This window comes from Oncorhynchus keta, chromosome 7 (genome assembly GCF_023373465.1).
Source record: "Oncorhynchus keta strain PuntledgeMale-10-30-2019 chromosome 7, Oket_V2, whole genome shotgun sequence".
In the NCBI taxonomy this organism is placed as follows: Eukaryota; Metazoa; Chordata; class Actinopteri; order Salmoniformes; family Salmonidae; genus Oncorhynchus; species Oncorhynchus keta.
This window is the reverse complement of record NC_068427.1, coordinates 6372771-6386740: the sequence shown is the minus strand read 5'-3', so window position 1 is coordinate 6386740 and position 13970 is coordinate 6372771. Positions and strand designations below refer to the sequence as shown.

General features: G+C 42.1%; 1 protein-coding gene across 6 annotated transcripts in view; it reads right to left on the bottom strand.

Annotated features, from left to right (window-relative positions):
* lmo7a (LIM domain 7a) overlaps window positions 1-13970 on the bottom strand; it is a 128511-nt gene that overhangs the window by 54387 nt on the left and 60154 nt on the right. For all 6 annotated transcript variants that reach the window (XM_052521874.1, XM_052521875.1, XM_052521877.1 and 3 more), the window contains 3 exons: window positions 9004-9120; window positions 3689-3874; window positions 2211-2467 (listed from right to left, as the gene is read on the bottom strand). In XM_052521874.1, coding sequence (XP_052377834.1) covers window positions 2211-2428 — 218 coding nt within the window. In that variant the 5' untranslated portion in view covers window positions 2429-2467; window positions 3689-3874; window positions 9004-9120. The remainder of the gene's footprint in view (window positions 1-2210; window positions 2468-3688; window positions 3875-9003; window positions 9121-13970) is intronic.

Here is a 13970-nt window from a genome sequence, read left to right as displayed (position 1 = left end):
ATCCAGAAGCAGCTTATTCATATCGTAAGTGTTTGGCAAACACAGTACTATGGCTGTGTCCGAACACCAATACTTCCCAGGTAGCTTGTTTGGTTCATTCGAAGTTGTGTGAAAGTAAGTATTTGGTGTACCATTGGTTCTGCGAACAAAGACATATATTTCCTGACCATTAAAACCATTAAAAGTTCATGAAACGTTCTGAGAACGGAAGTGTACATTTCGGCTGTTTTGGGAACTTTTTAGGTTGCAGTGAGGTTATGATGAACGTTTTACTATGGTTCCCTGAAAGTTTTCCTGTAAGGACATTATAGGTTATTTTAAAGTCACTAAATAACCTTCTGGGAACATGTTTTAATAAGATTTTTAGTTACACGGCTAGCTAGTTTGGATTAACTGAACACCAAGCACAGATAGGACACATGGAAATTAGGCATTAATCATGGAAACACATTTATGTTTTATTGTGGCACGGCGTCAGTGAGATTTAAACCTATGATCTTCTCTTCTCTATCCATGGAATCCGTCCACTTTGCCACCAGTATGGAGCTACAGTAGCATGCTATGTTTTTTTTACTCATATAAACCTGTTCATTTATGTCTGTTCAAACCAACCCCATTTCAAAGGAAACAAGAACTCATAAAGATCAGGTGTGGCCAATTAGTGGGTGCGGCCAACACACCTGAACACAGTTCACGAGAAAGAGGTTAGAGAGAGTTTTGGTGATGCTGAGAATGGAATGTGTATGTTTTTAAATAACGTTCTTAGAATGTTCTCTGAACGTTACTAAAGCTTTCATGTGGTTTCTATGGAAAGTTTTCGTTCTCGGAACAATGAGAACATGACTTTAAATAGAACCATGAGGAAACATGTAGGAAATGTTATGCTGAAGTTATGAAATTCCCACAGAAAAACTTTGTTTATTAACATATTCTGAACTATTTGTGAACATTCCCAATGTTCCTAGAAAATTACCAAAATGTAAAATAATTGTAACCATGTTTGAACTTTTAGGAATCATTCTGTTAAAGTAACGAAATACCAAGACAATAGTTTTTTTTGTCAAGTTCCTTAAATCTGCTGACAATGTTCCAAAGCCAAGCAACTATCCTGCACCATTCTGAGAAAGTTGTGGGATGGTTTTATGCATAATAACCATAGGACAACCACACTCTCACAAAGCTCAAGGAAACATATGGTTTTCAGAACATTATGTGCAAACTGGGTTACGGCCTCACATGAGTAGTATGTTGATATTTGTTGCTTACTGAATATATTTTTACTAAACAGTATGTTTTAAATAGAATGTAGTACGATTAGGACACAGTTTAAGTAAGTAGTAGGCAGGCCATATTTCAGACACCGTCAGTATCTTAACAGCAAGACAGAAAAGTGATTATTCCTCAGTATAATATAACTGGTACAACTGTCAAAACAAACTGCTCTTCAAGGCATGGAAGAACAATGTTATTAGCTTAGCTTTGTAGTACTGTATCGCTGTTAGTACTAAAACAATCTAGAGTGCTCCTGTGATGTTACAATCAATGGAAAAGCTGCATCGACCTTTGACCGGCAGCATGGTGGCTAGTGTGGGTGGAGCCTTCAGGTGCATGGGGGTGAGAGAGGGGGGAGGTGCCGGAAGAGGGTGGGGCTGAGGAGAGCCAGCGACTGACATGCAGTCCACCAGACTTCATTCGGTTACAGCCCCGGGAAGAGAGGGTTTAGGAAAGAGAAAGAGAGAGGGAGTGGGTAGGAGAGAGGTCAGACAGGTGGAATCAACACAGTGAAGTAGTGTAAAAGTAGAGTAAAGCAGTGCAGATCCACGTTTTATGAACGAGAATGGAATCACTAACCAACAAAAAAAGGCTAACGGGAATCACTGGAAACGGTTGTGATAGAGTGATAAAGTGATGTAAGCATGTGCCATTAAAAATAGTGGAGGGAAGAAAGAGTAAGGAAGTGTCTGTTTTGTAAATGTTGACATTGTATGTACGAATGTTTTCTATCATATTTGTCATGTACAGTATGAACATGTGAATGGAATGTGCTTTAAATGACGTGGTTTGGTATATAATGATGATACGGAATTGAGGCCCATCCCTCTGGGTAACTTAACCATTGAGAGATCTGAAAGGATTTGCACCTGCGGTCAAAGATGAGAGGCAGCTGATTTCTGGTGTATAGGCTACAGATGCGTGTATGACTCTGCTACCTGGTAAAGGTGCCATCTTCCTCCGTGTACATGGGGCTGGCCCAGCTCCGGCGGCTGTCCTCGTGGCGCTCGGCCCGCTTCTTGCGGAGCGGCGCTGGCACATAGGCCGCTGGCTTGTCCTTGGTGGGCAGGAACTGGTTGAACTGCGTGGTCGTTTTAGGCTCGATGACCAGCGAGCGGCGGTAGTGCAGTGAATCCTTGTTACTGTCTGCCGCCATCCTGAAGACTGAGTCCGTCTCCGCGACACTCTCACAACCCTTGGGGAGGAGAGGTGGGGGATGAGGAGGTAGACAAAGGGAAAAGGGGTCAAATTGAGGTGCGAGGTGAAGGAAGAGGGGAGGGGAAGGACAGTGGAGATTAGAGGGGCAGGAAAGAGTAAGAGGGAGGGCTCTGAGAGAGGGAAGAGAAGAGGTGAAAGACAGAATGGACAAGTGGAGACCAGAAAGGTAGGTGAGGGGAATGGAAGGTGGGAGGAGGGAGGAGGGAGAAAAAGGCAGTGGAGAGCAGAGAATGGAAAAGGGTAGAGTTCAGAGGTCGGTCCAGGAGGAGAGACAAGGAAAAGGTTGGAATAGTAGAAGTCTACTTAGTGTTGTTTGCGATATAATTGTCTGGCAGATAAAATAGGGAATCTGGTCAGCTCTATACTTAAAGGGATACTTTGGGATTTTGGGAATGAGGCCCTTTATCTACGTCCTTAAAGTCAAATTAACTCATGCTAACATCGGCTCACAAAACTTCCAATACCTTCCTTCATACTGGACACAGAGACATAAAAACAGTCCATCTGACTCTGAACCTTTCACCTCACTGAACTCCTCACTAAAATTCTGAACCTTTCACCTCACTGAACACACCCCAGTACAAGGGTAGAGGGGGTGGTGCGCATTGCTTTGGGAACAGAGGCCTATTACCCCCTCCTTGCTTAATTTACAGGCTGGTGTGGAAGCATCTGGAATGTATCTCTGGTCTGTCTCACAGTGGGAGCCAAGTCTCTCTCTAATTACTGACTGAAACGCTAAACTAGTCCACCCACTGTCAAATGCCAACAAAGACCTGGTATCAGTAAAATCAACATGCTCAGTGTGAACTTCACAGATTACCTCAGATAGTCCAAAATAAACAAATAGATACCCACCCTTGAAATAGCATCACGTTAACACTACCACTCAACATTTCAGACTAAGATATAGAGGCTAAAGGTATAATGCTAAGAGCCTAAAACACAGCATAAAAAGTCAAACCTAAACACACTCAAGTCCTGTCCGACTGGGGTGCGTGATAATTGAGATTGATGTGTGTGCATGCGTACATGCGTGTGTGTAGAAGCATAACAAAGTAGAAGCAAACACACACACAACTCAAGTCCTGTCCGATTGAGATTGACATGTGTGTGTCAGTCTGTCTGTGAGTGAGTGAGTGAGTGAGTGAGTGAGTGAGTGAGTGAGTGAGTGAGTGAGTGAGTGAGTGTTGGTCCATACCCTCACTGCTGCTTTGAGCGTGTTGTCAGGGATCTGCTGTGTGGTCTAGAACCCCGTGTCCTTCTCCTCTCAGTATAGGTAATATATCCCCTCTCCCACTATACCAGCTGTCTCTGAAACCACTGTCTCTTCTCTAAATCTTCTGCTGCTGCTGCTGGCTCTCTGGCCGGATGATTCCTTAAGTGCCTGCAATACACACACACACGAACAAACACAATCGTGAGCTCACACCCTGAAAGAAAGAGCGATGTGTCTTTCAGTCATTTACCTCCTTAGGGTTATCCTCCCCAGGTACATGATAACATACACAGAGAAATAATTGATTCCCATTCAAAATCATATTTTCCCAAACCCTAAAACTATCCCTAACCATAACTCTAACCTTTACACCAAATCCCTAACTGTAATTCTGACCATAATTCTAACCCTAACCCCTAAACCTAAAGTATCCTTTTTCCTTTTGGGATCCGGCGAAATGTCCCTGTTCTACTATCCTAGTGAGGACCTCTGGTCTCGACATGGATAGTAACCCCCCCCCCCAAAAAAAAACCACACGTACCCCCATGGCACAAACACTTGTAGAGTTCGAGGTAGTTTCTTAACCCCTTCTCCAGAACAGTGAATATTGTGATGTCATTCATCCCAAGTCACAAGATGTCCCTAAATTACTGAAGACACCCAGCCATCTCACCCAACACACACTTCTGATGACCGGAACTCTGACCCCTAACTGTTTTCCAGTCAGTCATGCAGGCACAGCCAATAAGCCATGCTCTGTGTGATGATGACGACACTGATAACTGTTTACAGTCTAAAGGGCTTAGCGTAAGAACACAAACAAGGCCTGCCCAGCTAACATAAAACGTTCCCACAACCAGAGAACCTTAAGAGTCTCATTAAGTCATTAAATAATGATTTCATAGGAATGTTCCCAAGTTCCCTTAATGTCAAGTAGAACTTACCCAGAACATGGTTACCATGTATTCGGAACATAATACATTCATGTTCTAGACACTTTTCATGAGAACGTTACAAGAACATTCATATGTCCAGTTTTCATTGGGTTAGGAAAATATTCCATCAACGTCCCACCAAACATACACAGAATATGGTTGCCATGTTCCCAGAACATAAGATATGAATGTTCTAGACACGTTTCATGGGAATAACATTTCTGTGTATCAGTTGTCAGGACGTCGCGTGATGATCCCAAAGAAATGTTCTCCAAAACAAGTAGTTTAATTACACATCACGCCTTGTTACTTTTGCCAAGCCCATCACTGAACCACTGATCCATTCACAGCACTTTTTGTCTGTTGGCAAGGTTAGGAATACTCACACACACTACTTTTAAAATAGTGTTTTCAACTTACATATTTGACACACTTTGGCATACAGTGCAATCAGAAAGTATTCACACACCTTTCCACAGAGGGGTCATATTAGTGTGTAGCCCAAACTGTTCGGAGGCTACAGACAGAAGTTGGCAGATCGGCTGTACCGACTTCAGATGAGTCCCAAGATGCTTGTGGTGCAGAAGTGCGACATCGGCCGATGGATTGAGATGCATCCAATGCAACAAAACAGACATCTCTGGATTAAACAGACATTTAGAATGTGTATTATGCTAATTTGATTTTTGCAGGGGAGCAGACATCGACTCTAAGGTTAACCCACAGCTACCCGGACTATCTGCATTGACCCTTTTTGCACTACGCTGCTGCTACTGTTCATTATCCGTCACTTTAATTATCCACTGACTGTACAAAACATTAGGAGCATCAGCTCTTTCCATGACAGACTGACCAGGTGAAAGCTATGATCCCGTATTAATGTTACTTGTCAAATCCACTTCAAATCAGTGAAGGGGAGAAGACAGGTTAAAGAAGCCTTAAGACAACTGAGACATGGTGTATTTGTGCCAGTTAGAAGGTGAATGGGCAAGACAAAAGATTTAAGTGAGTTTGAATGGGTTATGGTAGTAGGTGCCAGGCGCACCGGTTTGAGTGTGTCAAGAATTGCAACGCTTCTGAGTTTTTCACGCACAACAGTTTTCTGTGTGTATCAAGAATGGTCCACCACCCAAAGGACATCCAGCCAACTTTTGTATTAGTATTTATTAAGGATTCCCATTCGCTGCTGCCAAGGTAGCAGCTACACTTCCTGGGGTCCAGCAACATTAAGGCAGTTATAGACAATTTAGAATATTAACATTACATTTCATAACACTTTTCACAACACATTTAAGTGTGTTTCCTCAGGCCACTACTCTACTACCACATAACTACAATACAAAATCCATTTCTACGTGTGTCTGTGCCTGTGTGTGTGTCTCTTCACAGTCCCCGCTGTTCCATAAGGTATATTTTCATCTGTTTAAATCAGATTCTACTGCTGCATCAGTTACTTGATGTGGAATAGAGTTCCACGTAGCCATGGCTCTATGTAGTACTGTGCGCCTCCCATAGTCAGTTCTGGAATTGGGGATTGTGAAGAGACCTCTGGTGGCATGTCTTGTGGGATATACATTAGTGTCTGAGCTGTGTCCTAGTAGTTTAAACAGACACCTCGGTGCATTCTTACAAAAACAAGTAGTGATGAAGTCAATTTCTCCTCCACTTTGAGTCAGGAGAGCATGTTATTGATATTAGCTCTCTGTGCACATCCAAGGGCCAGTCATATCTCAAGGACATGTGCTTATTGTGTCAGTATAGTTAGGCCTTGCCCAGAAAAAACCCTAACCCCTCCTCCCTAGGCACTTGTGTAGACCGGAAACAACTTGATAGGTGTAAGCAATAGTGTGAATGCACTTTGAATATTTTCAGGTCTCTCTAGATATGTTCGATCGGGTTCAAGTCTGGGCTCTGGCTGAGCCACTCAAAGACAATCAGAGACTTGTCCCAAGGCCACTCCTGCGTTGTCTTGGCTGTGTGCTTAGGGTCGTTTTCTGGTTGGAAGGTGAACCTTTGCTCCAGTTTGAAGTCCTGAGCACTCTTTTCCTCAATCCTGACTAGTCTCCCATTACCTGCCACTGAAAAAAATCTCCACACCATGATGCTGCCACCACCATTCTTCACCGTAGGGATCGTGCCAGGTTTCCTCCAGATGTGACTCTTGGCATTCAGCCCAAAGAGTTCGGTGTTGGTTTCATCAGACCATAGAATCTTGTTTCTCACGGTCTGAGAGTCCTTTAGGTGTGTTTTGACAAATTCCAAGCGGGCTATCATGTGCCTTTTACTGAGTACCATAAAGGCCTGATTGGTGGAGTGCTGCAGAGATGGTTGTCTTTCTGGATGGTTCTCCCATCACCACAGAGGAACTCTGGAGCTCTCTCAGAGTGACCATCAGGACCATCGGCCTTTCTCCCGCTTGCTCAGTTTACCCATGTGGCCAGCTTTAGGAAAAGTCTTAGTGGTTCCAAACCGCTTCCATTTAAGAATGATGGAGGCCACTGTGGTCTTGGGGATCTTCAATGCTGCAGAAATGTTTTGGTACAATTTCCCAGATCTGTGCCTTGACACAATCCAGTCTCGGAGCTCTACGTACATTTCCTTCGACCACATGGCTTGGTTTTTGCTCTGACATGCCCTGTCAACCATGGGCCCTTATATAGACAGGTGTGTGCCTTTCCAGATCATGTCCAATCAATTGAATTTACCATAGGTGGACTCCAAATCAAGTTGTTGAAACATTTCAAGGATGATCAATGGAAACAGGATGCAGCTGACCTCAATTTTGAGTCTCAGTTTCAGTTATTATTAATTTGCAAAAATGTCTAAACTGGTTTTCTCTTCGTCATATAAAAAATATATATATTTTAGAATAAGGCTGCAACATAACAAAATGTGGAAAAAGTCAAGGGGTCTGAATACTTTCCAAATGCCCCATCAACATTAGACAACTAAATGAAACCAATGATGAGAGACTAGTTAAATTAACTGACAACTGACACAGACATCTGAATGCCTTGACCTAAGGACGTGTTGAATAATATTTACTGTATAAATGAGCACAATGTAGTCATGTAGGTCAAAGTGTCAGATATGTAAGTTCAAAACACTTTTTGGGGGGGGGGTAACATTTCTTTGGGACCATCAGGCGGTGTCCTGACAACTGATGAAAATATTCTTGTTACGTTCCCATGAAACGTGTCTAGAACATTAATATCTTACATTCAAAGAACATTGCAACTATGTTGTATAGTCTAAGAACATTGTAACCACGTTCTAGATAAGTTCTGGTTGACATTAAGGGAATGTTCTTTGAACTTTAACACCAAAACATGATAAGTTTCTCAGAAGGTTTTTGCTAACATAGATGGAATGTTCCCCTAACTAATGGAAAACTGGACACTAACATTACAAAAACATTCTCTCTCTCCCTAGAATTGTTAGCTGGGTAACCATCACTGTTGACTGTTGTTTATCATAAAAATCATATGGTATAGAGCGTAATCGCAGGGGTTGAATATGCTTGGTAAATCTAACTGTAAACAAACCAAACGGTCAAATTCAACGTTGTGCCTTCCACCCCCTCTGTCGTGACAAACACAAGTCCATGAATGTGCGCACACAGAGACCAACACACTTCCATACATGTACCAAGTGACCTATGGACTCCTGAAGTAAAGAAGATTAAAATAGCTGAGTCAGGAGAATAGATCAGTTATGCTATGGTTTTAGTGCCGACTGTCAAGTATTCTGAGACCCCTAAACCAATGGGCTGACTTCCATAACACATAGCTAATATCCCAGGAAGGATGTAGAGATGGTTTTAGTGCCGACTGTCAAGTATTCCGAGACCCCTAAACCAATGGGCTGACTTCCTTAACACACAGCTAATATACCAGGAAGGATGTAGAGATGTGTTGGCCAGTGGATGTAAAAGATGATTTCATTCATACGATTCCTAGCTAGGCTGATTACTCAAACCATTACATGGTAGCACACATAACATAAAAACTGTAGGCACCTTTCCATTTTTAATGTTAATTCTCTTCCTGAATTGACCAAATTGCAATGGATGGACCCCAAACTTGTCTAGACCACTGTAGTAGAGTGAGGCAGATTTACATTTAATAGTGCTAATACTGTACTTGGTCCTGGTCTTGCAAACTCCTATGGTTAAACACGTTAACAAGACAGTACAAACAGATCTGTGACCAGGCTATAAATACTGTACCCATATAAACATAATTACTAGAAGGGACAAACAGAAATGGAATGGGTTATATAGAGTATAATAGAGTGGATGATTATAGAGTAATAGAACGTTAACCGAGGCTAGCACAGCGTACAGTAAGGTTATGTATTTACCTTGGATAGCGCTGCTATGTCCAGTAGTCCTTCGAAGGCCTTGAGTCTTAAGTTAGGTCCATTATAGAAGGGCTCGCATTGTGCCTTCCTACCTAGCCAGTATATGGTGATCAGCACCTGGGAGAAAGAGGACATGGGTTAATACAAACATTATAATATACGCATAGTTTCTTTAAAGGAGCAATGCCAATTCTCTAATATTTTTATACAACAGAATAAAGAGCATATTACTAGGATAGTATTTGCTTCTTTTCAAATATGTTGAGTGTTTGATTGAGCCTGCCTGGAGTGCCAATTGGGCGGGGTTTGAACTTGTGTGGCTCAAGTATTTGAAAGAAAACATACTGTTTGAACTCGGGTAAACTGTTGAAAACAGTATGACGTTCAGTTCTATATTGATGAGAACACACTTACAGTACATTCTAGCAGCACACTAAATAGCCTGTATATAGTCTGGACTGTTAGGATGGATCATAAGATTTCTGTATAGTAATGACCCAGCAGAGTTGTCCTAAGGTCATACTGTGAACACTAGTGTCCAGCTCTTTGTTTTCCTGCCTCATCCAGAACCCTCTGATACACCACTGTTTGTTTGTGTGCACTGACCTGACCTAAACCCCTTTTAACATGTAGGGCTTTCAACTAATACAGTTGTATTAGTTGTATTGTACAGACGTGACGCTTGGCATTCAGGCCAAAGAGTTCAATCTTGGTTTCATCAGACCAGAGAATCTTGTTTCTCATGGTTTGAGAGTATTTAGGTGCCTTTTGGCAAACTCCAAGCAGGCTGTCGTGTGCCTTTCACTGAGGATTGGCTTCCATCTGGACACTACAATAAAGGCCTGATTGGTGGAGTGGTTGTTCTTCTGTAAGATCCATCGGGGTCACCTCCCTGACCAAGGCCCTTCTCTCCTGATTACTCAGATTGGTCAAGCGGTCAGCTCTAGGAAGAGTCTTGGTGGTTCCGAACTCCTTCCATTTAAGAATGATGGACACCACTGTGTTCTTGGGGACCTTCAATGCTGCAGTAATTGTTTGGTACCCTTCCCCAGATCTGTTCCTCGACACAATCCTGTCTCAGAGCTCTACAGACAATTCCTTCGACTTCATGGCTTGGTTTTTGCTCTGACGTGCACTGTCAACTGTGGGACTTTATATAGACAGGTGTGCCTTTCCAAGTCATGTCCAATCAATTGAATTTACCACAGATGGACTCCAATCAAGTTGTAGAAACATCAAGGATGATCAATGGAAACAGGATGCACCTGAACTCAATTTCGAGTCTCATAGAAAATGGTCTGAATACTTATGTACTTAAGGTTTTTCAGTTTTTATTAATTATTCATTAGCAAAAATGTCAAACTGGTTTTGCTTTGTCATTATGGGGTATTGTGTATAGGTTGATGTATAGGTCATTTAAAAAAAATCAATTTTTGAATAAGGCTGTAACTTAACAAATATTTAGAGAAAGTGAAGGGGTCTGAATACTTTCTGAATGCAATGTATGTATGGCTACTAGGGTCAGGCAATGCAGTTATATCTCCCGCAACCCTTTACAGAAATAGAACGCAGCTATTGCAAATAGCGACCATTGATAACTTTTCAGACAATTAAATCATTTTTATGCAGTTTTTATGGTATGGTAGATAGATGTGTTTTATTTCTACTAAATGTCCGGGTATTTAATCATTTTAAAGTACTCCGTTAGGAGAGAGTGGTCTGCGCGCAGGCAGCAGGCAAGCAGAAAGCTCGCAGCAGCTCAAGATTATTTGATTCACTGTTCTGATTGCCTAGTGATGGACTTAAGTCATGCTTCAGAAGTAAAATATCAGTTCGAATCACCAGAGGTTTTGTGTCAGCATTTAAACAAAAAAACATAGTTTAGCCTACCCTACCAGACAAACAACATTCCTTAGCCGAGGGCGCTTTCCAAGGGGGCAAATTCCATTATGTCTGAAAAGCTTAATCAATACAGGCTAACAGTAGCCTACTGTAGGACTTCGGTTCCATGAATAGGATAGGATATTCTACACACAAGAGACCTAAAACTGAACACACATCACCATCGAAGAGACCGAGCAGGCAGAGCAGGCCAACGCCAGGGAGAAGAAGGCAGAAGCTTGCTCATATGTTTTGGTAATCTGTATCTCACAATGTCTTGCCTTGCAAATTCACCCAAGTAGCATAAAGTTTGCCTCTTCCTCTCTGGTTTTATTTGAATTACACAACTCCCCAGGCCTTTATAGCCTTCCGGCTGTAATACGGAAAATAATATTTCGCGATAAACTTTGATTTTAATTAAGTGGGGGATGAAAAGAAATATGTTTTTCAGTTAAAAACTAGGGGGCACTATTTTCATTTTTGGAAAAATAACGTTCCCAAAGTAAACAGGCTATTTCTCAGGACCAGATGCTAGAATATGCATATAATTGACAGCTTAGGATATAAAACACTCTACAGTTTCCAAAACTGTAAAAAAAAATGTCTGTGAGTATAACAGAACTGATATTGCAGGCGAAAGCCTGAGAAAAATCCAATCAGGAAGTGACTCTTATTTTGAAACCGCTGTCTTTCTATGCATCCCTATTGCCCATTGAAAGGGATATCAACCAGATTCCTTTTTCTATGGCTTCCCCAATGTGTCTACAGCCACTAGACATTGTTTCAGGCTTTTATTTTGAAGAATTAGCATGAACGACAACATTGCGTCAGTGGTCAGGTGGTGGCTCTCAGAGTGATTTGTGCGTAATAGACAAAGGCAGCCATTGTTCCTCTTGCTCCTACTGAAAAGCTAATTGTCCCAGATTGATTATAAAAAACGTTTGCCATGTTTCTGTCGATATTATGGAACTAATTTGTTGTCGTGACCGCAATTTCCGGTGAATTTCTGAACAAAACGTGGACAAGAAGGCTATCGATAAACTTACACAAACGCTTGTCTTGCTTTGGCTGTAAAGCATCATTTCAAACTCTGAGACGACAGGGTGATTAACAAAAGGCTAAGCTGTGTTTCACTATATTTCACTTGTGATGTCATGAATATGAATATTTTCTAGTAATATTTTTTGACGGTTGCGCTATGCTAATTAGTGTAGTTGATGACAATTCTCCCGGATCCGGGATGGGTAAGTTCTATTAAGGATTTTTCTTAACGTTAAGGATTCCAACTTCGTTTTAACGTTCACACCCTTACTTACAACCTTGCTGAACTGGATAGCATTCATTTTGGTGGTGTTGACAAATCGGGGGCAAATCTTTGACAATAACTTATCAACATGGACATAGCCCCCTCCTGTGAGTCAAATGCCTCTTCTTAGCCATACAACTTTTCAAACCTCCACACTCCGGGATAGATGAAGAGGTCTTCAACCAAACCAAATCAACCACGAGGTCTTCATCCAAACCAAATCAACCACAAGCCTGTCCCATCCTTCCTAGTTCGACCACCAATGGGAATGGAAGAGGAAGTCTGACAGTCATTTCTTGTGTGGTTACGTCTGAGACACAACTGCAGCCCTCTGACAGAGGCCCTACCTGCACCAGTATATACCATACAGATTCACATTGGCTGTAAATCTGCTAGGCTTATGGCTATAGGAGTTACAAATAACAGAGCTGATCTTTCAGAAACATTGTGTACATTAATGTATGTGACTGTTTTGAATGCAACTGGGGCTCATTCAGTGGATGACTACCGCGCCTCGTTCTTAGCTCTTCACAGTCTCCTTTTGGCAAGATCATTTATTGTGACTTAATTCATTCCATTTGATTTCTAAAGACGTAGATACGTAGATACTCACACAGGCTAAGCACACACACATTTATAGATGTATAGATGTAAAACAAATTATGGCAAAAAAACAACAAAAGGATCTTGCAACAAATAGCCAACTACTGCCATTGCTCCGTGCTTAACTACCTGTATACAATGGCCTTCTGTGTATGTCCATCAGCAACACTGTACCAGAGATGGAACTACAATCAAAACATGGATAGAACTAACACCCACCCAGGAGGAGCACCAGCATCATGGCCACACCCATAAAATACCAATGACCCATTTGTCCACTCACCCATGACAAGCCCTGCAGTGCGTCATTGCCATCACGCACTGACAATGGATGGGTAGGTCTGCCATTCCTTATGAGTAATGCCTCAACACTGAACACACTGACCCCACCTACCTAAACACCACGTTGTACTGAAAGTACACCATCCCAAAATAAAAAATACCAAAGCCTTAAATGAATGGGTGTGCACCGCAGTGCAGTCAGCACAACTGCATAAATAAAGATCACCCGTCTTTCTGCATGATTGATTGATTCAGCCAGGGCATGGAATGTTTTCTCTCTGCATTCTTTAACAATGAATAACCCACATTTATACGTACACATAACACCTTGTCACCCAGTATCAATCAAACGTTATGAAAAATTAGAAGGAAATGTCAGATCAGTCTGACATCAGCTTTTGGAGGTGACACACACACACACACACACACACACACACACACACACACACACACACACACACACACACACACACACACACACACACACACACACACACACACACACACACACACACACACACACACACACACACACACACACACATATATATACGTACACATATACATACATATATATATTTATGAGAAAGGGATTGTGTTGGTGAGTGAGAGGAGTAAAGGGCGGGCAAACAGGGTGAGGCTGGCATTTCTCTCTCCAGCCAAGGAGCACAAATATAGCCCTTGTGTTGTGTTGCCCCGTTGCCGTTTACAGCCAGGACCGTAACCATGGAGAAGAGAGAGGACTTTATTGGCTGTTCACCATCACTCCTCGTTCCGTTTCACAATTTCTTCACAGTTCACACATGGCTGCTTAGAGGACAGACAGTTTGAGCGGTCCTGTGATGAAACCAAACCAGTACAGTGCGAGTTTGTCACACAGACACATCATAAATGC